This window comes from Moschus berezovskii, chromosome 27, assembly GCF_049115385.1.
Source record: "Moschus berezovskii isolate FMDL1 chromosome 27, NW_MosBer_1.0, whole genome shotgun sequence".
Taxonomy (NCBI): domain Eukaryota; kingdom Metazoa; phylum Chordata; class Mammalia; order Artiodactyla; family Moschidae; genus Moschus; species Moschus berezovskii.
In genome coordinates, this window is record NC_142486.1 from 3969849 (window position 1) to 3993736 (window position 23888).

Below are 23888 nucleotides of genomic sequence, written 5' to 3' on the forward strand. Positions count from 1 at the left end.
TTTAAAAACAAGATGCAATTTTACATTTTAATATATAGAGAGAGTACATATTTTTTAAATGCCAGGACAATAGACACTCTAACAGGCTATTCACTGTGAAGTGAATGAAGCTTAAACTCCACAGCCTGTCACTTGCACAGGTTACTTGGAAGACCCTGGGAGAGGCTGTGACTGGGCATTCCCAGCATCCTGTGTTTTCACAAATTTTGCAGAAGTGAGACATTTGAACCACAATCGGTTAAGATCCCTGACTCCCCTCCATGTCCCGCTCCCTCACAGTCTACGTGTTCCGGGAGAAGGCCCTGGACATTTCCGCGCCCCGGCAAAGGGGCGGCTGCATGGAGGACAGTTGCCACTTGGGCTTTGCCGGACACATTAGAGGGCCCACAGACCTGTCCACGTCCAGCCCTGTAATTGCTAGCTGTCTCGGTGTCCGAATGGCTCCCAGGCATGCCCATACCATCTCACCTGGGGCAGGTGCGGGGTCAGAAGTCAGATCAGATAAAGACCTGTCCCACAGCACCCCTCCCTGGAGGTGTCCCAGCTTGGGCTCCTTGAAGGCCGACACTGAGACAGAGCCTGGGTTGCAAGAGGTTGACTGGGGATCGAGGCCTGGGAGAGGAAGGAGAGAATACGTGAACGCGAACACTGACACAGGCCTGACACAGCCTCAGCCCAGCAGGTGGGAAGTTCCGGAGGGGGAATGTCCACTGTAGCGTCCTCTGTGAGCCAAGGGGCAGCCTCTTTATGCTCAGTGGCTGAGGATGGCTGCCCTGGGATGGGCAGGACCTCCGATGAAGCAGCTCCCAGTGGCTGAGGCAGACTGAAGTTACAGACGCCCCAGCCTGACCTCGCTCTGCGTGGCTGACCACGCGCCCCACGGCGGCACGGGTGGCTCCCCCTCCAAGGGGATCCTGGCGTTTCACGGCCCATGGTGATCGAACACGCATCTTTCTCCCCAAACCCCATATATTAGGGAGTTGTGGTCCTCCGGGATTCTAGTTGGCCTTGCTTCTCGCTTTCTTTAGAAAGAGGAAATTACAGAATTCCCTGGGGGCACAGGTTCCATCCATGGTTGGGGAACTAAGACCCCTCAAGCCACGCAGTGTGGCCAAAAAAGAAAAAAATTTTTAATCAAAGAAAAGAAGAGGGAAGTTAGAATAAACTGTTGCCATGGCTGCAGGCATGCCATCCTGCCTCTCCTCCACTCTAGATTCCCCTCGCCTTTGGTTACTACCTCTGCTGGCTTTGGTGGCTTAGCTGGGGATAAGATCCAGACCATCATCTCCCAGGCACATGCCCTTGTCAGGCTGGGGTTACTGGACCCATTTGTTTGTGGTCATAATTGTGCAAAGGACTCTCAGGAAGCTCTCGTATTAATAGATCACCTGAATTTTATGGAGCAGGAGCTGACCTGCCTTCTCTTGGCATCGGGGTCAATTTCCCCATCAAAGTGGGACTTTTCTCCCTGCCGGGTGGTCCCTGCACACAAGAAGCCCAAAGTGCCCGGGCAGCAGCTGTGGCTCACCATTCCACTGGACTCTTTCGTGTCCCTTGGTGGACATGTCCCCCCTTGGGGGATCAGGACTCTAGCTCTGCAGAGCCCAGAGTTCCAGCAGCAGAAGTGGTGGGTTGTCCCTTTCCGAGATCAGGTGATAGAAAGACCGTGGCTTCCGCCTTGAGCATCTCCTCTTACTTTCTCACCTGTGTGCTTGAAGGGAAGCCGGCTGCCACGGTCTAGCTGCTGGAGGGTGAAGCCCATGTGGCAGAGGACAGATGTTTCCTGCCAACAGCCAGCGAGGGCCCAAGGCCTGCCAACGACCACATCAGTGAACTTGAAAGCTGATCATCCCCTGTCCTCCACTCAGGCCTTAAGACTACCACAGCCCCGATCAATGCCTTGATCGCTGAGTCCCTGACCCAGAGACCCCCAGCTGAGCTGCAACCAAACTCCTGACCCACTGAAACTGTGAATGAATGCTCATTGTTTTCAGCTGCTAGGTTTGGAGGTAACGTGTTACCCAGCAACAGACATGACACATGGGACCTCTCCAGCTTCCACACCTTGGTGCCCAGGTCCACACACTCTTCCTCATGAGGAGCAGTGCCAGGCAGAGGGCTCTGGGACCGCACTGTCCTGGGGGGTGCTGCCTGGCTTGCCGAGCACAAGCTGGCATGTCAGCTGTGCCTTCCACAGGCTGTGCCATCATGTCACTCCTAGCTGGCAGCTTCTGGGTGGTGTGGCGTGGAGTATTGCCAGCAGGTTATGGGCCCACTCCCCACCACCTCGCTGAGGAGTAGACCCTCCATCAGGCTGTAGTATGACAGGGGATCCCATGCTGGTGGATCAAGCACTCAGTCAGCTCTCAGCACGTGGAGTCAACAAAGCTCTGTGAGCAGGAAATGTGGGTGTAAGCTGACTTATTGCTGAGCACAGGCTCTAGGTACACGGGCTCAGGAGTTGCAGCTTGTGGGCTTAGCTGCTCTGCCACCTGTGGGATATTCCTAGACCAGGGATCAAACCCATATTCTCTGCATTGGCAGGCAGATTATTTATTTTTTTTAATTATTTTTGGTCGCACTGAGCATCTGTTGCTGCTCGAGGGCTTTCTCTAGTTGCAGTGAGCAGGGCCTGCTCTTCACTGCGGGGCGCGGGCTTTTCTTTGTGCCATTCTGGTGGCTTCTACTGTCGTGCCGCACAGGCTCTAGGCGGGCAGGCTTCTGTAACTGCAGCACCTGGGCTCAGAAGTTGTGGTGCATCAACTAAGTTGCTCCACAGCACGTGTGATCTTCCGGGACCTGGGATCAAACCTGCATCCCCTGGATTGGCAGGCAGATTCTTATCCACTGGACCACCAGGGACGTCTGGGAGCACCACGTTCTTGAATCGTCTCCATAACTGCCTGTGGATCAGTCTTCTTGGCTGCCACACCAGCCTTGATGATTTGATCAGTCACAATGCTCGTGGTGACCCCCTGATTTTTGGCCTCTCTTGCCGGACCCTACCATCCCTGTTGCTCTCTAAGAGCCAAACTCTGTAACAGCTCCTCCTGTCATTAGCCTGGCCAGTGGAGGAGAGTCATCCCTATGAGGGGCACTGGTGTCCCTCTGGCAGGGTTCTCAAAGCGCCATCCCTGGGCCAGCAGGAAACTGACGGGCTCCACCCCAGACCCACTGAGTCAGACGCTGGGGATGGGGCCCAGCCATCTGGGTCTCAGCAAGCCCTCCGCAGGCTTCAAATGCACATCCAAGTTTGAGGACAATTGAATTCGGGCCTCGATGAAGGGTGTGTCCTCTGGGCTCTCCTGCAGGACAAAATCCCATCCCCACCGTGTGCCCTGATGTTGCCCTAATGGTCCAGGAGCAAGTAACGAGAATGAACACAGAACATGAAATCTGGTGCCGTGGGTCAGGGCACCTGCAGCCTCTACTGGACTGTGCTGCAGAGTCCACTCTGAGTCCAGCTTTTATTCCTGATTATAGCTACAAGAATTTCCTTGATCTTATCTTTCTCAAGACACTACACTGACATAGTCCAGACCTCCTTGTTTTTACCCCAGGCTGTCCCCTTCTGGGCTAGACTCAGGAACAGTGAGCAAGTACATGCCTGACCCCCACCCCAGTGTCTCAAGGTCCACGCTTCATGTCCCCAGTCATACTCCCTTCTGGGTCTGGTCTCGGGGTTTGTAACAAGGCTATTATGCTAAGAAAAACATGAAAGATAATTATTAACACAGTTCTTAATACATGCTGCTATTTCTGCAGAATTTCTCAAGGCTGTGAAAGTACATTATTAGGAATTCCCACTACACCCTGACACCCTAGCATTTCGACCTCATTCACCAAGAGCCATCATTTTCTCCAGGCTTCTGGAAGCCATCTTAATAATTCACACCAACTGGGTGCATCGAAATTTTCGTTCAAGTTCAGCCCCGGGGCTGGAACTGTGAAGGTTCAGGCTTGAGCCCTGACTCGCCCTCCTTCTGCAGGGTGGGAGGACTTCCCTGCAGACAGTCAGGGAGGCCTATTGGCTTCCTAGCCTGCCTTTAAGGGACCGTTGCTTGTCCTGAACGTTTTATGAATGACACTCATGTTGAGTGTCGGTGCCACTTGGGAACAGCCAGACCATCCCACTGTCCTCAGGTCTACTATTTCCTGTACACGGTTCACCGACTGATAAGTCCCGCACTCATTCACATGTTCTCTCCCACGGTTACCCCCTCCCAGTCCACCACCAGTGAGAGTTTTCATCATGTGATCACTACTTTCTGCCAGGGGGTGTCTGTGCTCCCCGCAGTAACGAGCTCTCAATGCCAAGTCTGCTGCGTGGGATCTGGGTCCAAAACCAAAACGAATCACGGCTCCATTCTGCATCTGTGTTACATTTTCTGATATTTGCCGTCAAAAATGATACGTTTCAATATAAAGACAAACGGTAAAATTCATGACCTTAATTTAAAATGTTATTTTTTCTTTACTTAGAATGACATTCAATAGCAAACAGGAAACAAGTCGAGAGAGAATGCAAAATAAAGGGGAAACCTTTACATTTTAGTACCTCTAATAGCACTTTTTTCCTGCTTTTGAACAATCGAGGAAGCCATGTTTTCATTTTGCAATGGGCTCTGTAAATTATGCAGCCGGATCCTGTTTATCAGCTTCATCCCATTAGAAATTTCTTGTGATTTTCACATCCTACAGAAATGTTCGTTTCTAACCTAATTTTGCACACTTTCTCAGAGTCCTCAGAATGATAAAATCTTTAGACCCCTGCATAAACAGCTGCTAAGTCACTTCAGTCGTGTCCGACTCTGTGTGACCCCATAGACAGAAGTCCACCAGGCTCCCCCGTCCCTGGGATTCTCCAGGCAAGAACACTGGAGTGGGTTGCCATTTCCTTCTCCATAAACCGCACCCTTCCCAATATCCCCCTTATCTTGAGTGATGCAGTCACATCAATTTTTCCCCCCTCATACATTTTTATACAGTAAACCTATAGAGCATATTAAAAAGCAGAGACATTACTTTGTCACCAAAGGTCCATCTAGTCAAGGCTATGGTTTTTCCAGTAGTCACCTACGGATGTGACAGTTGAACCATAAAAAAAGCTGAGGGCCGAAGAATTGATGCTTTTGAACTGTGATGCTGGAGAAGACTCTTGAGAGCCCCTTGGACTGCAAGAAGATCCAACCAGTCACTTCTAAAGGAGATCAGCCCTGAATATTCATTGATGCTGAGGCCGAAGCTCCAATACTTTGGCCACCTGATGCGAAGAGCTGACTCACTGGAAAAGACCCTGATGCTGGGAAAGATTGAAGGCGGGAGAAGGGGACGACAGAAGATGAGATGGTTGGATGGCATCACCGACTCAATCGACGTGAGTTTGAGTAAACTCCGGGAGTTGGTGACGGACAGGGAGGCCTGGCGTGCTGCAGTCCATGGGGTCGCAAAGAGTCGGACACGACTGAGCGACCGAACTGAACTGAACTGATAGAGCTCTTAAGATCAGCGGGAGGGGGAAAAAATCCCTTACAAGGGAGTGTCATTTCAAACGTTAAAGGAAATCGCTGGCACCCCTGGGGAAGCCGGAAACCCGGCAGGGGGAAGTTGGCAAGGAGTCAGGGTCCCACAGAGCGAGCCCCGCAGCTGCGCTCTTGCCCGGCCTGCGCTCGGCGCGTCCCCTTTAAGGGGCGGGGCCGGGGCGGGGCCTGGCTGTCGCCCGCTCTCCCAAGCTGCCCCGCGCGCGCGCGCCGGCAGTTCGGCCACGTCCCTGGCCACGTCGCGCCCGCTCTCGCCATCTTCGCCGCTTCCTCTCAGGGGCCGCCGCCGCCGCCGCTGCCTGAGCCGCCGAGCCTGGGGCCGCCGCGCAGACCGCCGCCGCCGCCATGAACATCTTCCGGCTGACCGGGGACCTGTCCCACTTGGCGGCCATCGTCATCCTACTGCTGAAGATCTGGAAGACGCGCTCCTGCGCGGGTGAGCGGCGGGCGAGGCCCGGGAGAGGCTCGGGCGCGGGGCCGGGGCCCTGGGAGGACCGGGCGACCTCGGCCGGCCCGACACACCCCCTTCGGCCGGGCTGGGGGGCGGCCGGGCCCCGGGGGGCGCCTGCGGCCCTTGGGGGTAGGAGCTCGGGCCGGGGCGCGGTGTCGGGGCGCTGGGCCCGGCTCTGCACTTGGTCGGCTGCGAACTTGAGCCGCCGGGGGCCGGGGAGGCGCCAAGTGGACCGCGCGGACCCTTGATGGGTCTGAAAAGTTCGGCCGCGGGGCGGGGTTCCAGCACGCCGGTCCCCCGCGCCCCCGGCTTCAGTGGGCGCTTCTCCGCGCGCCTCGGTAGGAAGCGGGGGGGTGTCCCGAGGTGCGGGGAGCCTGCGAATCAATGGGACGCGCAGGAGGAGGATGGGCAGGACCGCGGCGCTGGGCCTGACGTGGCAGCCGACCCAGCCCGGGAGGTGGGGCGGACGCGGGGAGAGGTCACCCCGCTCCCCACCCTGCCCCTCGGAGGACCGGCCTTTCGGTGAGGGTGCCCGGGCAGGCCTGTCCTTTAGCGTTCCATGGGCTTCAACCCAGCCCTCGGGTGCCGGATCGCGCCTGCCGCGGGAGGGGCCTGTGGGGAGATCTCTAAGCGAATTTCTTGGGGCGGTTAATGCTGCTTTTAGGGACGATCTAGTTTGTCGAAACTGCTCTGAGCGCCTCTATCTAATAACGGGTTTTCTTAGACCTGCGGCGCGCCGCCGGGTACCGCCGAGGTCTCCTGTGGTCTCCTGTAATTCTTCACTCCACGTCACCAGTGAGTTGGCGGCTCCTCCTCGCGAGTACACGTTTCATGCACACGCTGCTGGGAGGCAGTGAGACACATCTTTCTCAGCTAGTCCTTGCAGGGTTTTGCGTTTCGTTAGCCCTAAGAGCTTAAGAACGGCGAATTTTTAAATGATTTCTTAAAAGTACAGAGTCTTCCTTACACATATTTTTGATATCATGTCCTCAGTGTAATAATCGTTTGGAGAATTAAAGAACTTAATTTTTGCAGAGACAGTAGAAGATGGAGTCCCAAATGACCCGGGTGGCAGAGAATTCATGTACCTGATTGATTTCTACCTATTTTCACCTATAGAATAACACCACCTCTTTGGCTGTAGTCTTCAGGCCTGACCTGTCTCCCTGGAACACAGCTGACATCCAGGAAGTAAGAAGAACCAAAAAAGACCTTTGAGCAGTCAAAATGGATGTTACAAAGTCCACGCACTGAAACCAGTGTGTTTGGCTTGGAGATGATCTCTCAATTTATGCATAGTTCCCAGAGGTTCAGTTGTACAGATTCCAATGACAGCGAAGTAATTTCAGCCAATGGCTGCGAAGTAATTTCAGCAGTTGTGAGAGCTGATATTTAAGTGCTTGCTGTGTGTTAGGTAGTGAGGTAAATGCCTTATATGGCTTATCCCACCCATGGTGGCTCAGACGGTAAAGAATTTGCCTGCAATGCGGGAGATCTGAGTTTGATCCCTGGGTTGGGAATATCCCCTGAAGAAGGGAGTGGCAACCCACTCCAGTATTCGTGCCTGGAGAGTTCCATGGATAGAGGAACCTGGTGGGTTACAGTGCAAGGGGTCACAAAAAGTCAAGACATGACTGAGTGACTAACACTTTCACATAGTCCTTGAAGTAGCCTTATGAAGGGAGTGCTCTTGGCTGCATCCGGTGGAAGAGGTAACTGAGGCACAGGGAGGTGAGATTACTGTTAGAGCCAGGATTGGTGTACAGGCAAGGAGTAAGTCACCGTGAAAGATTTGCGTAAATGTCTATTTGGTCTGTGTAGTTTTGGTTTAGGCATTTGATGCCAGGTCAGTAGTGTAGGTCATTTCTTGCTGTACTCAGAAAATGTTATTTTATTTTTTAAGATTTTTTTTGATGTGGACCATTTTTAAAGTCTTTGTTGAATTTGTTACAATATTGCTTCTGTTTTATGTCTTGCTTTTTGGCCCTGAGGCATGAGAGATCCTAGCTCCCCGACCAGGTTTCAGACCTGCACCCCTTGCATGGTTAGGTGAAGTCCTGACCACTGGACCACCAGGGAAGTCCCTAGGAAGTGTTTAACATTGTATTCCTTTTAGGTGTGCAGCATACAGATTCGATATATGTATTGGGAGATGATTACCACAGTAAGTTTAGTTAATACCCAGCACCACACATAGCAACTTTTTCTTTCTGTTGTGATGAAAGCTTTTAAGATCTACTCTCCTAACAACTTTCAAATATGCAATACAGGCTTGTTAACTATAGTCCCCATTGTATGTTACATCCCCAAAGTTTATTTCTTTTCTAACTGGAAGTTTGTGCCTTTTGACTACCTTCACCCATTTTGCCCACCCCCTCACCAGAAATGTTACTTTTAATCTTTACTTTTGCTCCAAAGTCTTTGTATGAGTCTCTTAATCTTTTATATGTTCCTCAGAATCCCCCTGTCTGTCGAGGCATTTCATATTGAAGCACACTCTCTGCTAAACATGGATCTGAACTAAGATACTGGGGGGAAGTTACTGCAATGCTGAGTAGGGATTCTCGAGGAAGCACTGAGGAGTGAGAGAAAGGGAAAGGGTTTGCCATTGTCTTTGTTGCCTTTGACATTCACTATTTTCATTTGGGAGATTTAGGAAAATATAAAATACTTAAGCCGAAATAGCAAGGAAGATAAATAGGTGAAAAGTTGTTTAGGGACTTTTGAAAGGGTAGGCATTTGATATGAGTTTCTCAAATAACTGGAATAGGAGACATGTACATTCAGGTTGTGTTTCTTACTTTGAAAACACTGGTATTGGGATTCAGTTTAGGGTTTTGGCCTTTATTTGGAACATAGTTGCAACTATAGAACCCGAGGCTTTTTCCCCTTAGGGTTAGGGATGAGCCAGTTTAGTGAGGGAGGTTCTGCTTTCTTGACTGTCTAATTCCAGAACAACAGCCACAAAGGACTTTTTAAATTGGAGGCTGGGGAGTTGATCTTGGTTTCGTTAGAAATGGCATTCTCCGCTGTCTGCATTGTCATGATGGAGAGATGAATGAAATGTGAGTTCCTCGTCTTCCTGAGCTCTGAGTGCAGCTGGGTCCACAGTGTCCCAACCATGGACCTGGGGAGTGTTGGGGGAACACCCCTTGGTTTGTAGGTGAGGAACTTCCTGTCTGCCTTTTCCTGTAGGCTGACAGTTATTAGTACTGTGTCTAGTGGGCTTAAGCTGCTGGTGGATTCTTCAGGCTCAAGGCTCCCAGCCTTCCTCCCCGGTCTTTCTCTCCTCCACCTGTTCCTTAGGTTGCTGTTGACTGTTGTCGTGTAAGTTGCAGGTTTTCCATCCTCCTAAACTTGACAGCAATGTACAGTGTCCCTGCGTTTCTTGTAATTGTACAGTGTATGTGTGTGTCTGTGTGGCCTTTATAGTTTAAATTTTATTAGGAGATAGTTTATTTGCAGTGAATGTATCTGATTTATAAAAAGCAGCCATTTTCTTGGCTCTTAAATGTGCTTAAGTTTTAGGTTTTAATGTATTTCCTCTTAAATTGTCTTAAGTAATGTGCAGTGGACTGGCATTTTGTTTGTTTGTTTATTTTGCAGTGGTTTCTCCAGATTGGGGGAGGTCCCTGTCTTTGTTGTTTATTGGAGTGTGGTTGATTTGCAGTGTTGTGTTAGTTCCAAGTGTCCAGCTAAGTGGTTCAGGTGTGTGTGTGTGTGTGTGTTCTTTTTCAGAATCTTTCCCTTATCATTTACTACAAAACATTGAGCATAGTTTCCTGTGCTGTACAGTATGTCCTCGTTGTGACAGTTTATATTTTTGAAGCACAAGGAAAACACCTCTCCTTTTATTGTCTTTGAATACTCCAGGAAACTTTGGCCTCCCATTCCCGGCTCCCTCTGTAGCAGCTGTCACCTCTGCTCTTTGGCGTGCCAAGCTTCTGAGTAATCATGGCTCTTACTTACTGACCACCCACTCTGTGACCACAAGGCACTGGGGACACAGTTCTGAGCAGCAGCTTGCCACTGTCAAAGTTTCTGCTCTCAAGAAAACTGCAACTTAGTTGAAATAAGATATATATATATATAAAGATAAAAATACAGGATATCAAACCACATAGGGAGTAAACCCTATGGATGTGAAGTGGCAGGAAAGACCCTGGGGAGGGCTCCCCTGATTTCACAGCAAGGAGGGTATAAGACCTTCATGAGGAAAGTATACAACTTCACCGATGGAAATAGAAGCGATCGGAATGTATGTTCATACCATACCTGGTCCTGGATAGGCAGGTACACAACCCAGGCAGAGGGGAGGAGACAGGATGATTTGTCTCCCCAAATTACCTTCCTAATTCAGAATGTCATCACAATCAAAGAACAATAAACTGAGAGAAATAATCTGCACTATGTCTAAGTGGCAAATGGTTAATAGTCACCTTAAAACTAAATTAATTTTTAATTTTAAATTAGATTAATTAATCCTCCAAATTTAAAAAAACAACACCCTGATAGGTAAATGAGCGAAGCTGGCAGTTTATAGAATAACAGAAGGTGGGTTAAGAGTGAAAGAATGCCCTGCCTCAGTAGTAGTTAGAAGTTTGGGTGTTAAAAGAGCAGCGCATGCCATCGTTTGCCACTGGATGGGAAAAAGTCAGAGGTTTACAACATCTTGATGTAAGCAGGGCTGTAAAGTAAAGAGTATTCTCATTTGGTATTGTGAATATGTAAATTGGCACAGCCTATGTAGGAGAAATTTGACATTATTTCAAAAGTTAAAGTGTTCATATATTTTTTATCAGCATTTCTAGGGAATTTGAACTACAGAAATTGTCATGTAGGTGAACAAGCTAAATATAGGTATAAAGATGTTTATTGTACCTAAGTAAATACAGAACACTATTTATAGATACAAAGATATTCATGGAGCATTTACAAGAACAAAAATTGTACACAACCCAGATGTCACTTGTGTGGAGGGGTCACACAAATGTTGGTACATTCACACTGCAGAACACTATGCAGCCATTAAAAAGAATACGGTAGAAGTATTAACAGGAGAAGATGTGTCTGAAATACTCAGTTGAGAAAGCAAGTTGTAAACAGATAGTATGGCCCATTTTAAGGGGCACATGTGTGAGTACACATACAAACACACATACAGAGAAAGGGGCTTAAAAAAGCCTGGAGCGCCGCATTTAAAATGGGGGTGGTAGGGCTGTTTACAAGGTCCTTTTGCTTTTTATTTCAGGTATGTTGGCCCAGTTGGTATTTTTAATAAAATAGCATGGATTTTGCTGAAAACAGGAAAAGGTGGCAAAGCAGTATGTAGTAAGAGCTGTCACTAAGCACCCACAAGCATGGCAGGCATCGAAAAACACTTTTTCCAACAGGCCCATACTTTGTCCCCGTTTGGCAGGTGCAGAAAGTGAGGTTTAGGGGGGCCGAGTATGTAATGACCCTGTCTGACGCGGTGCACTCAGAGCTGAGCTTGAACCCGAACCTTCTGGCTCCACAGCCCCTTCCCCTGCTCACAGGAGCTGTGCTGTGAGCCAGCTGCTGACCCCTGGGCTCCAGGGTGTTAGTGGCTGTTAGGAGAGCATCTGGATCCTTGGAGACAATGGGCCATCGTGTGGTGCCTGGGGTGCCGGGTGGGCACTACCCTGCAGGTTTTTTTCCTGCTCTGACCTGTACTGCTTGGGTGCATCCAGTGTTGGCAGGAAAAAACAATTGACGGAAGGCTTGTCTGTCTGGTTGAGGGTTTTGTTCTGTAAACCAGTGGAAATATGAGAAATGCAGCTTTTAACCTGCAGCAGAATTTAAGGTCATGTACACTGGAATGCTTAGTTGGAGGCATTCATTAACCTTCATTTGGCCCAGTGGGAGAAGATGGGAATGGTGGTGTGTGTGGATGATTGGTTTCAGTTTTACGAGTTGTGCTCCCTGGTGTGGAGGTGCTCCCCGGTTGGAGGTGCTTCCTGGTGTGGAGGTGCAGTACATTTGTTACAGAACTGCTGAGAGTGAGTAGTCTCCAGAGCTTGTTACCCTGGCCTTCGTGTCCTCCAGACTCAACCTGGAAACTGTGGGAGCACCTCCCGCTTCATAGCGAGTGTCCTGGAAAGGAGATTCCTGCCCCGTCGCTCTGTCTTCAGCCGGGATCCCCGCCTTCCTGAGAAGACAGACAGGTTTTCTGTGTTAAAGGGGAAAGCTGCTGCCTGCTCATCGGGATCCAGGCTGGGAAGAATCGGGCAGAACTGTGTGGGTACACAGCGCTCAGGTCTCCAGCATGGTGGTTCCTGCCCAGGTTCTACACCACAGGACAAGCTGCAGGCCATGCGCTGCCTGTGCCCTTCTCCTCTGCCCCACCGTCTGGCGGGCAGTAAATTAGGGCAGAGCCCGGAGCATGCACCTGTTTAGTCAGAAACAGTATAACTTAAAAACTCTTTGGAAGTCTTATCTCAAAATACCACAAAATGAGTTTACCCCCACGACGTGAAAATAAATTGAATTACTGTTTCTTTTTTCCATTTTTTCATTCTTTCAGCAGGTATTTTCTGGGCCCTGCTGGGTGTCAGACCCTGTGCTCAGCACAGAGAATACAGAGTGGAATAAGGCAGGGAGCCCAGCATTTGGAGATCTCCGTGGGGAGGTGCTCTGGAGGGGAGGGAGACGGGTGACCAGATGACCACAGGGCGCTTTGTAAGCGCTACCACAGGAGCTGGGTGACAGCCTGGTGAAGTGGGTCTTCTGTACTTGCTTGGATGAATAAGCAGCGCCGAGGGAGGGTGTCTTCAAGGATGACTTTAATGGGAATTGGGTTGCAAAGGGGGGTGGTAAAAGCGATATGCCAGTCCCTGATTTTTAGTGTAGGAATTCTGAAAACGAGGACAAATTTCAGTTTACCTGGCTTCCAAATTTTCGGGAGAATAAACCCTTTACAGCAAGACTTGCCTATATGTATTCTGTCTTTTTTTTAATTTAAAATATGGGAAAGAACCACATAGAAAATAAACGGGGAATTTCTCTCACAAGGCGTCCACAGTAAGCAGATGTGAGCTGCATGCTCCCTGTCCCTTCCCCGTCTTGTCTTCTCTCGCATGTTCCCTGTGTCCACAGCAGTCTCATTGATCCTCCTTTGGAACATTGATCGGTGATAAGAAAGAAGCTTCCGCACCACGGGGGAAAAGACTGAAAGGGGCAGGCCTACTCTGTATCTGTGTCTCCACCTTTGGCCCTGGGGATTGGTCACTACTGAGGGATCCGGAGGGATGGAGGCAGCTCTTTCTTCAGTTTCTCTTAGGTATTTTTGTGAATAGGCTGGAACTGCAATTATTCCTCCACAAAAATAACGTTCTCAGAGCTAGGCTTTTTGCTTCAACCAGCTATAAAATTGTTTTGGACAATCGTGTTTGTAAAATATCATGTAATAAAACAATGTGATTTTCACCTGCTGGAAGAATATTGCTAATGATTTGGGTGCAGTGACATTTCCACTAAATACAAACTTGCTTAACGGTCTAATGAAGTGAAGTTTACAATGTAGATGAGGGTGGGTGGGTCCTGACACCTAGTGAGATTCACTTTCCTCAAAAAATCGCTCTTCAACATCTGAAACCCACGGTGCATGGCTGTTGTCACGTAACTATTTGGCCAAATCTAGACGGCAGGTGACCTTCTCATCGTCTCAACTGAGTGTCTCTGTGCCCCGACAGGGCTCTGGATGGCGGGGAGTGGTGACTGGAGGGAGAAAGTTTCAAGATGTTAAAACAGTAAAAGGTGCTGCTTTGGAAGGCTAGTAGGTTCCCACCCTTTTGTTGCCATAGCATCCAGGAGCATGTTTGTGTGAGTCTGAGTTTGGTTGTGTGGTTCATCTAAGATAATTTTTTTTAAGTTTTTATCTCCTCCAAGTAATGCTGCCTCCCAAAAGCAGTCACTGTAGGAGGCTAAGCCAGGGGGATTACTGCTCAGACTTTTCCTTGAAGCAGGGCCCCGACTTGGCTCCTCATTGCCTTGTCGTTCAAGGATGTTGAGGGAAGGGAAGACTGAAACTGCTCTCAGGCGTTTAGGGTCATCCCGGCCCCTGGTGCCCGCAGTCCCTTCATGGTATCAACTTCAAGAGTCACAGAGCTCTTGGTATATTTCTAACACTTTGCTTTTGTTTCTTCAGGTATTTCTGGGAAAAGCCAGCTTCTGTTTGCACTGGTCTTCACAACTCGTTACCTGGATCTTTTTACTTCATTTATTTCATTATATAATACGTCTATGAAGGTATGGTGTGGCACCCAATGGAGTGTGTTTTGTCCATAATTCACCGACCTGTGGAAACTGTTAAACTTATGTCACCTCTGCATTTAATTAAGCATCTTCAGGAATAATGTCTAGATGTGCTGTTGTTGATGTAAGCCTTTTGAGACCACCTAGTACGTAAAGCTCGGAATAGTTATCATTAAGCATATTTTTTCCTGTATCAAAGCAGTTTCTATTTAAAGCAGTTTGCACTGAGAGATTTCTTGGTCTTAAGTTCCTCAACTGTGCTAAACCTCTGAAGCTCTAGAAAACCCTCAGAGAAAGAGGCGTGACTGTTATGTTTTCAAGCAGTGGGAAATTACAGGGTCCCTGGGAAAGGCCAGCAGGTTGGTTCAGGACAAGGAGGGGCAGGCGGGCTCTGGCTGTGGGGCCTGGGCGTGCGTCTGCCTGTCGCCTTTGCCGTGCTTAAGCAGCATCTGCACCGTAGTTTACTTAATACGGTTTCACAACCTTTTAACTCGTCTTAAGTGCTAGTATCCATGCCACCTTTGGTGTCACAGTTTTCTAACTCACAGGAAGACAAATGTATGGCTCTCAAAATGCAGCATAATTGCACACACCTAGCCTCTTGTGCGCCGTGGGCGGTACACGCGCCATGCTGTGGGCAGTCTGGGTCCACTCTGCAGGCGTTGAACTTGCATGTGGTGAGCACCCCCAGAGCACATTGAGGGCTCGCAGATGGCAGGCAGCACCCTTGGTTCTGGCAGGGGAGCAGACGCTCACAGCAGCCCTGGACAGATAACTAGTTTGCAGTTGCTGCCGTGATTGCAAGCCCGGGCTGCTCAGGATGCATGTGGGATGTCAGATTCCACGCGTTCCTTCTTCACAGGCTCAGCGGGCATGTGTGTGCTGGGCACTGTGCTTATGGGTGCCTTGGGGAGTAGTATTTAAGCTAAAGTCATTGGTGTGGTATTTAAAGCAACTCCCACAATGCTTGGCGTTCAAAGCATTTTTATAAGCACAGTTCAGAGTAGACAAAGCAATATTCGAGCCTGTGGCCTTCACGAAGAAGCACATTCGAGTTACCTAGAGTCATTCCATTCTTCATTACTAAGTGATGGGAATTCATCAGGAATTCGCTTCCTTGGAAATGACCGTGTCCTTGCTTATTGTCCAGGCAAGTTAAACTGTAGCTGTCAGAGCTGTGTGAGCTGGAGTCCCCTCCCCTCCGTCTCAGGATGCCCAGCTTTCAGGAATCCTTACTTGCTTAATTGCTGCTTCCAAACATAATCCTGAAAATCAGGGGCATGAGAGCCGGGTTTTATATGCTCATGGCTTCTTACTTTAAATGGCAAGTATGGTTGAGAAGAAAAAGAGCTGCTTTGTTCAGTGGCTGCTAAGCCTTTGTGGATGCATTGCGGCTGGTTGTGGGTGGGGGACTGGGGAGCGACCCCCGGCTAGCTTGTGCCTCCGCTGGATGTTCTGCTGGGGGCGGGGCGGGGGAGACCGTACGTAGATGTGTGTGCGTGTTGTGTATACATATAGATTATGTGTTTATTTGCAAGCATATATACATGCATTTTTGCATGGAGAGAATGCCTCTAACAGTATAAGGTGTTAATCTTCCTTGATTTTGCATTGAGAAGGGGCGTATATGTGTTGTTTCTTCAGTATTATGGGTATAATCGACAGTTTTGTTATTTTGTTGACTATTTGCAAATACAACTTCAAGATGCCTGGGACAGTTCAGGTCTTTGTTTTGAAGTATATGAGGACTTGATGATTGCTCTCGTTTTCCTCTTAGGTTGACTGACCCCAGTGTTTTCTGAATCAAATTTTGCAAGTCAACTTGGCTAGAGCAAAGTAGGACCAGGTCATGTGGCTGATACCCCTGTTGCTTGTGTTTATAGGTTCTTGAGCATAAAATTCTGCAGTCTGAAAATTGGTGTAATATTAGAATGTCAGACTTTTTCTGGGGTTCAGATGAGTATATAGTGTTTTTCTTTTGAATGTGAAACACCATATAACTTAATTGTAAGCCCTTAAATAGCTATGAATTGTACAATTATCACTTACTTTTGGTTTTGCTTTTGTTGTTACTGGACAAAATTTCATAGCAACAATCTGAATGTTCAGTGTTAAAGTAACATAAGTTAAAACTGTCGTTGGAAAGTGTAACATGAGTTACATTGTCTATATTATATTATCTTGAAAAGTGCTAGCTCAGAAATATCTTCATGCTGTAAGGAAGCGCCTTGGTTTTGAACTGTATTGAACTTGCCATTCACTTTCTTTTCTAAGGCAACTATCTAATAATTTACAAAGAGATTAAAAATACTTTTCTCGGCAATCTCTTATAAAGTTAAACTTACACTTAACATATGATCCAGCAGTCCCGCTCCCAGGTCTTTACCCAGGAGAAATGAAGGCTTATGTTCACATAAAAACCTGTGCACAGATGTTCACAGCGGCTCCATCCCCCACCCACAAGCCATAAACAACCCCCCTGACCTCTAACTGGTGGGTGGGTGGACCTCTGTGGCTGCCTCTTGGTACAGACAGAAGAGGACCAGTTCTCAATACACACGACAGCACGGCTGGATCTCAGGTTATGTTGACTGAAAGAAACTGGTCTGAAAGGTGACATACTGTTACAATTCCATTTATGGAATGGAATTCTAGAAAAGGCCAAAAGTGCAGGGACTGAGAACACATTGGCACTTGCCAGAGGTTAGGCCTAGGGGAAAGGCATGACTCTGTGAGGGCAGCAGGAGGGAATTGGGGTGCGGGGTGTTAGGACTGGTCTGTGTCTTGATTATGGTGGTGGTTTTATGATGTATGGAACTGTATACCCCCAAAAGTGGATTTTACTATATTTAAATTTGATATATATATATCTGTGGCTGATGTAGAAAATCAAGGGAATTGGAGCAGTTGTAATTTATTGATGACACAGGATCTTTTTTTTTTTTTTTTAATCTTTTTAGCTCATCTACATTGCCTGCTCCTATGCCACAGTGTACCTGATCTACATGAAATTTAAGGCAACCTACGATGGAAATCACGATACTTTCCGAGTGGAGTTTCTGGTGGTCCCTGTGGGCGGCCTCTCATTTCTAGTCAATCATGATTTCTCTCCTCTTGAGGTTAGTTAAGAGGTTACTTAGGTGGTCATGCTTGGTTCCCTAAGGAAATAGACCTGTTTGCAGTTAATGGGGTTCTATTTTGTGTTTTGGGGGCGTGGGTGGGGAGTGGGCTGGCAAACAAAGGTAGTTGGATATAAATAAATCATAGGCAAGAATTAAGCACCCAGGTCAGACACCCACTTGAATGTCTGCTGACTCTCCTTTAGAATATAAACTTGCCTTCTGTGATACCAAGCTGCTGCACTCCTTGTCTTGAGGAAGTGCAGCCTGCATAGTGCCCAGCGCCTCACCATGTGATGGGGTAGCCTGCTCCCCGTGCTCCATCCAGCCCCAAGCATCCCGGAGTGAGTCGGTGGCTGCACTGACCATGGTCGTCCCCTGGTGGCAGCGGTGCCTGGGTTTCAACCCTCCAGGGACTCCTCCCAGGCCCTTCCTCCGTCAGCGTGAATGAAGTGCTGGGGAGAGAGCTTGCGTAATTACGACTCTAACTTCTTAGCCCTTTGATTTAACCATGCCAAAAACAGCCTGAAGAGTAAGAAAAAGAGTGAAATGATTTATATCATCTGGAGAGGAGAAACAGCAGTGAGGGAGTGGAAGGACCCAGTCCTCAGTCCTGTCAGCCCTGGGAGGAAGCAGGGTTGGTTCAGGGCCCCAGATCCAGAGCGGGAGAAGCTGCTGGTGGAGAGGCATCGTGTTTGAAGAGTCAGGAAGTTGCCCAGGGAAGAATGCAGCTCTGGCGAGACCGGGGAGGGAGGTCCAAGGAAGTGCAGGTGTCCGGGAACTTGGCTTGTCCCAGGGGGTCTGCGCCTATTTATATGTGGCTTAAGTTTCTGTGGTTTATTAAATTGCAAAGCTGCTCTGTCCTGGGCGCTGATGCCCAGACTCCGCTCCCTTTATGCTGCTTCACGGTGAAGCAGGAGTGTTTGCTGTGAGCTGACAGGGCTGCCATTTCCTACTCAGATCTTGTGGACCTTCTCCATCTACCTGGAGTCGGTGGCCATCCTGCCGCAGCTCTTCATGATCAGCAAGACCGGGGAGGCGGAGACCATCACCACCCACTACCTGTTCTTCCTGGGCCTCTACCGCGCCTTGTACCTCGTCAACTGGATCTGGCGCTTCTACTTCGAGGGCTTCTTTGACCTCATCGCTGTGGTGGCCGGTGTTGTCCAGACCATCCTGTACTGCGACTTCTTCTACTTGTACATCACGAAAGGTGCGTCAGGCTGTGTCCTGCCTGCTTCCCTCTTCCGGGGCTCCCTTGGCCAACGTGCTTCTGATCTGACCCTTGCTCAGAAGGCGAACTGGCTTCAGAGCACATCTTAATGACTGTCAGGTAGAATTCTTGGTCAGGATTTTCAGTCTTTTTTTTCTTTTTTTGATATAATTTTGTTTTTCTACAATGACACATTTTCATTGTAAAACCAGTCAGAATTAATAATTCTGAAAGCAGTCACCTAGAATCCTACCACTCCAAAATAATCATTGTTAATGCTTCAGTAAATGTAATGGTTTAATGATACATGATTTAAACTCAACACACTGTTCTATAATTTGTTCTTATTCGTGGACAGCTGCATGATTTTTAATAGCAGTGGAATCTTATGTTTATTATCGTAGTTTACTTATTCAGCCCCCTGTTCATGGGTGTTTGGGCTTAAAAATCCAGTGTTTAACTCCGCGTCCTTGTGTGTGTGTGTGTGTGTATGTATATATATATATATATTTGCCTTTGTATGAATAGAATACATGTGAACTTGACAAAAATCTGATGAAAGCCATGGTCCTTGCTCAGAGAAAAATGCACAGTTACGTGTATTCACACAAACATGCGCTTACAGTTTTAGGGAGTTCAGGGGCGGGCCCTGAAACCCAACCACAGATCCCAGGCTAAGAATCCTCAGCTCACTTCAGTCACTCAGTCGTGTCTGGACCTTTGCGACCCCGTGGACTGCAGCACACCAGGCTTCCCTGTCCATCATCAACTCCCGGAGTTTACTAAAACTCATGTTCGTTGAGTCGGTGGTGCCATCCAACCATCTCATCTTCTGTCACCCACTTCTCCTCCCACCTCCCAGCTAAGGAATCCTGGCTATACAGTAAAGAACAGCTTACTCTATAGCCAGTAAGAATCCTGGCTATACAGTAAAATTTCTAATGATGGAATTGCTAGGTATAAGGGCATATGTATCTTAACTCTTCTTTTTTAACATCCAAAATTTTCATAACTATTATGTGTCAATATATGTAATTAGGGGATTAAGTCATGATGACAAAAAGCTGCCATGAATTAAAGATGATTTCAATTGAGCTAGTTTTTTTTTTTTTTTTTGGAATTTCTACTTTTTTATTCACTCCTCCAAAAAGCACCACAGGTCAACCCACCCTTGAGCCTCCTGGCTTCATGGTTCCTTACCTGAATGGACACAAGTCTGTCATTATCCAGACAAGTAGGAAATTCATCTCAGTTGATGAGGCTCTGTTCCTCCTCTGTTTCTGGCGATGGCAACACCAAGATTCATCATAGGTTTCCTAGAATTTCTGCCTTCAAGGGCCTTCCAGCCTGCAGATGCCATGTAGACTCACCCTGAAGGCAGCCAGTTGTCCCTCCACAAGGGCGTCTTCAGTCTGTGCTGTTTGGATGCTCCCAGAGACCGATGCCTCGCTAGCAGCTTACTGCTTCCAGAGCCTAAAGTTCAGTCCCTTTAAAAGTCATGGTTTAAAAGGCAGCCACGCCAAAAGATAGTTGTGACACCCAAGGGTGCCAGAATACAGCTACTTAAACACAATCAGCACACTCCACAAGGGACAGTGACACAACAAAACTGGGTCTTGCTTTCCAGGGTTGATCTCAGGTAGGAGTCCCCTTGGCAGGAGGGCAGAGAAGCATCGGGTAGAGATGTCAGACAGGGCCAAGTCACAGATGGTATCAGAGAGGAGGGCACCCTGAGCAAAGGCACGGGGATGAGACTAACGTTTGAGGGCTTCCAGGAGGGGCTGCACGTCTATTACTGTGCGCAAGAGAAGGTGGTACAAACCTGTCTGCATGGAATGCTCAGGACAGCCCTGTGGGTAGATTCCATTTGCTGCCACTGTCTGACTCTGTGCGACCCCATAGACGGCAGCCCACCAGGCTCCCCCATCCCTGGGATTCTCCAGGCAAGAACACTGGAGTGGGTTGCCATGAACTAGTATTTTTTAATTCAGTTGCTACGGCATCCAGATACATTAAGAAGATTCCAATCTGTGTATGTGACATTTTCTTACTTCAGAGGACTTTGTTTATTGACACCCAAGTCAAATGCCTGGTGCTTGTCAGAAGCTCATTTCCTTGGACCTTACTCTGATGTCTTGTATGACAAACTTCTAGGAATGGGAAGGAGGAAACTGAAGCTCGTCAGGATGAGTAACCTTTTGTTTTCACTCCCTGTCTTTAAACTTCTAGTTCTCAAAGGAAAGAAGCTCAGTCTGCCTGCGTAAGTGCCAAAGACCGCCACCAGCATCTGTCCTCAGGGTGCTCGGACAGAATTCTTACCACAGCAAAGGCTCAAGATGCTTGATACGGAAAATTGGAAACTCAACTCTTCTGTTGCACATAGTCATCAGTGGCTCTGTAAGAACCCAGAGGGAAAGAACCAGAAAGTTTCTGTTTAATGCATCTTGCCTTATCTTTTTTTATTACTATGTACAAAGATTTTTTTACACAAAGAAACTTAATGCTGTATTAATAAAGTCAGTGTGTAGCTTCAATTGGGGGTAGTTCCAAAAGTGAAGATTTTGTGAGGAATAAGTGCAAACTGTTTTGGGTTTTTTTTTAATTCTTTGAAATTGTTGATTCTTTGTGTCTGCAATGAAATCTTACTCTTTGACAGTCAGTAGATAATATATTCCTCCATCTATCAAATTTGCATTCCACTATATTTATTTGTTTTTTTGCCAAAAGATGAGTTATCTTTGTTTGAGATCTGAGACACTGTGTCCAGTTTGGTACACCCGTTCTCATTGCTTCCCACTGATGTGGAGCTCCTTCCCTGGACGTCAAACACTACAGGAGGCTGGTAAGGGTGACCTGCAAGTCTGAAGGTTTTCATTACCAAAATTTGAAGATTCTGAATGTAGATGGAGTCTCGTTTAAGAGTCACCAAAGGTGCCTACCTTCCTCCCCTACTAAGAAGTGTCAGTTTGAGACTGTTCCGAGGGTGTCGAAGAGCTCATTGAGGGGGCTGGGGGGCTCTGGGCCGCTTGCCGTCTGAGCATGACGTGCGAGAAGCATTCGTGATTAGTTTGGACTTAAGACTCCTTTGAGGAATGGAACAGAAGTAGTTACCTGTCACTTTAATTTACAATTCCAGAAGTTACTACAACCATGTCTGTTCTCAGATTCAAGTGGTTTTTCATATCCCTTTTGGATAGCATACTTTTTTTTTTTAATTGGCAGCACCAATTGCCATTCCTCTTACTCTTTTTGTTTTGTTTTTACTGAGCTCTTGCATGATTTATCTTCTGTTACCATCCTAAATAAACATTTTATTAAACCTAGAATAAATTGTCTTTTTTTCTGAATTAGGGTTTTGGAACATCCTATGTCAGGATGGGTTTTATTCTTTTTTTTTTGATTGGCAGCAGAAGCTCTGTATAGGGCCGTAAACATTTGTTCTTCCCTTAATCTAAAACCTCTATTTTTTTTTTTTTTGAAAAATTGCAGTTTTCCTCCTGATTTTGCCATTGATTTGCTGCATTTTTTTGACTTATGCAAAAACATACGATTTTGGGTTTTTTGTGATGCACCATAAACATTCAAGTGTTGAATACTAACAGAGCTGACCACAATAAGGATGTAGTAGTCTTGTTTACTGCGTTAAAATATCTCCTGAGGGAAGGGAGCTGGATGGATCTTACTTTTACCTAGTGTGTCTCCAAACATCTTTCTAAACAGGCAGTGTAACTGCAGTTTAACCTCCTGTCCTTACCGCTCTCACCCCCCACCCCCACCTCATGTCTTTGCTTTTGTGTATCAGAGTATCTTTTTTTCGGGCATTCTAGTTTAGTTTCTGTTTTCATCCTTTCTGGAAGGTTCTAATGGCAAGGAGGAAGGGTGGGAAATCCTGGCCTACGTGGAGCAGACCCCAGCGTTCCCAGACTAGGTGACGGGGGAGTCTGTTTTTGTGCGTGTAAATCAAACACGAGCCGGGCTCGTTCTTCGGCGAGCACAAAGCATAGCGCATGGATCTGGGACTTGAGGAAGCGTGAAGCGTCGACACCTCCGTCAGACATTAGCCTGAGGAAAAGTAACGCTGCTGAGATGCCGCCACCATCTTGTGGTCCACCAGGGTGACATCTTCACAGGTACCTTGCGGGGTGCGCGGGACCGGGGCCACGGTCTCGCGCACGCTGGGAACAAAGGCATTGTCTGATGCACCTCACGAAGCACTGTTTCTGAATTACTCTCACTTCCTGAATAAAGGTTATCAGGTAATTCATTATCATGCTGTTTTATTTGTGTGAATTTGTGTTTTTTCTTTAAACATAAAGCAAAATTACCAGATTCGACCACTAAGTAACTCTGCAAAGATGCTAGGTGTTGGCTGCTTACAGACACCAGTCCAACACTGTCCAGTTCAGACACGGGGTTTGAAGGTTTCCCAGGGAATTCTCTGGCAGGCCAGTGGTTAGGCTTCAGTGCTTTCACTGCAGCAGCCCAGGTTCAATCCCTGGTCGGGGAACCAAGGTCCTGCAAGCTGTTCAGTGCAGCAAAAAAACCAAGAAGGTTTCCTGCTTCCTTACAGCCTGTCAAAGAGAGAAATGGGTAGAGAAAAAGTTGCAGGTAGAAAGCCTTGCTAGGGAAGATTCAGCCCAGAGATACCAGTAAGTCAGTTTGCTGCAATGGCCGAGCAAAGATTCGGTTTCAACAGAAATCATTAGTGATCTGTGGGAACGCTAGGAAAAGCACAGGCTTTGGGGTCATATATGTGGAGTCTTGGCCCCTCACAGTCTAGCCCTGACCTTGGAATTAACGTGAGCCGTGTTGCCCCTCTGTTACCAGGAGACCCCACCATAGGATTTCTGTGAGGTGTTAAGGAGCCCTGTCCTGAATCTCACAGCCCTGAGACTGGTGCCCATTAAGTTTTGGGGACCTCAGGGACCCTCTTTCCCCTCCCTTGGTCCTTAGCTTGGGACAGCTTCCTTGAAGGCTGGCTGGAACCAGTTCAGCAGGAGTTCCTCTGATGCATTTGACCGCATTTGTAGTTTTGCCCTTGTTAGCCTGAATTATCTTCAGACCCTGACTCCCAGTTCAGTTCAGTTCAGTCGCTCAGTCGTGTCCGACTCTCCGCGACCCCATGAATCACAGCACGCCAGGCCTCCCTGTCCATCACCAACTCCCGGAGTTCACTCAAACTCATGTCCACAGAGTCGGTGATGCCATCCAGCCATCTCATTCTTGGTCGTCCCCTTCTCCTCCCGCCCCCAACCCTTCCCAGCATCAGAGTCTTTTCCAGTGAGTCAACT

General features: G+C 47.9%; 1 protein-coding gene across 1 annotated transcript; it reads left to right on the top strand.

Annotated features, from left to right (window-relative positions):
- Positions 1-5748: 5748 nt before the first annotated feature.
- On the top strand, positions 5749-21136 carry KDELR2 (KDEL endoplasmic reticulum protein retention receptor 2). The gene is made up of 5 exons (XM_055410362.2): positions 5749-5976; positions 14159-14259; positions 17226-17384; positions 18345-18597; positions 20827-21136. The coding sequence occupies exons 1-5, from the start codon at positions 5886-5888 to the stop codon at positions 20859-20861; spliced, it is 639 nt and encodes a 212-aa protein (XP_055266337.1). The 5' UTR covers positions 5749-5885; the 3' UTR covers positions 20862-21136.
- The last annotated feature ends 2752 nt before the right edge of the window (positions 21137-23888 follow it).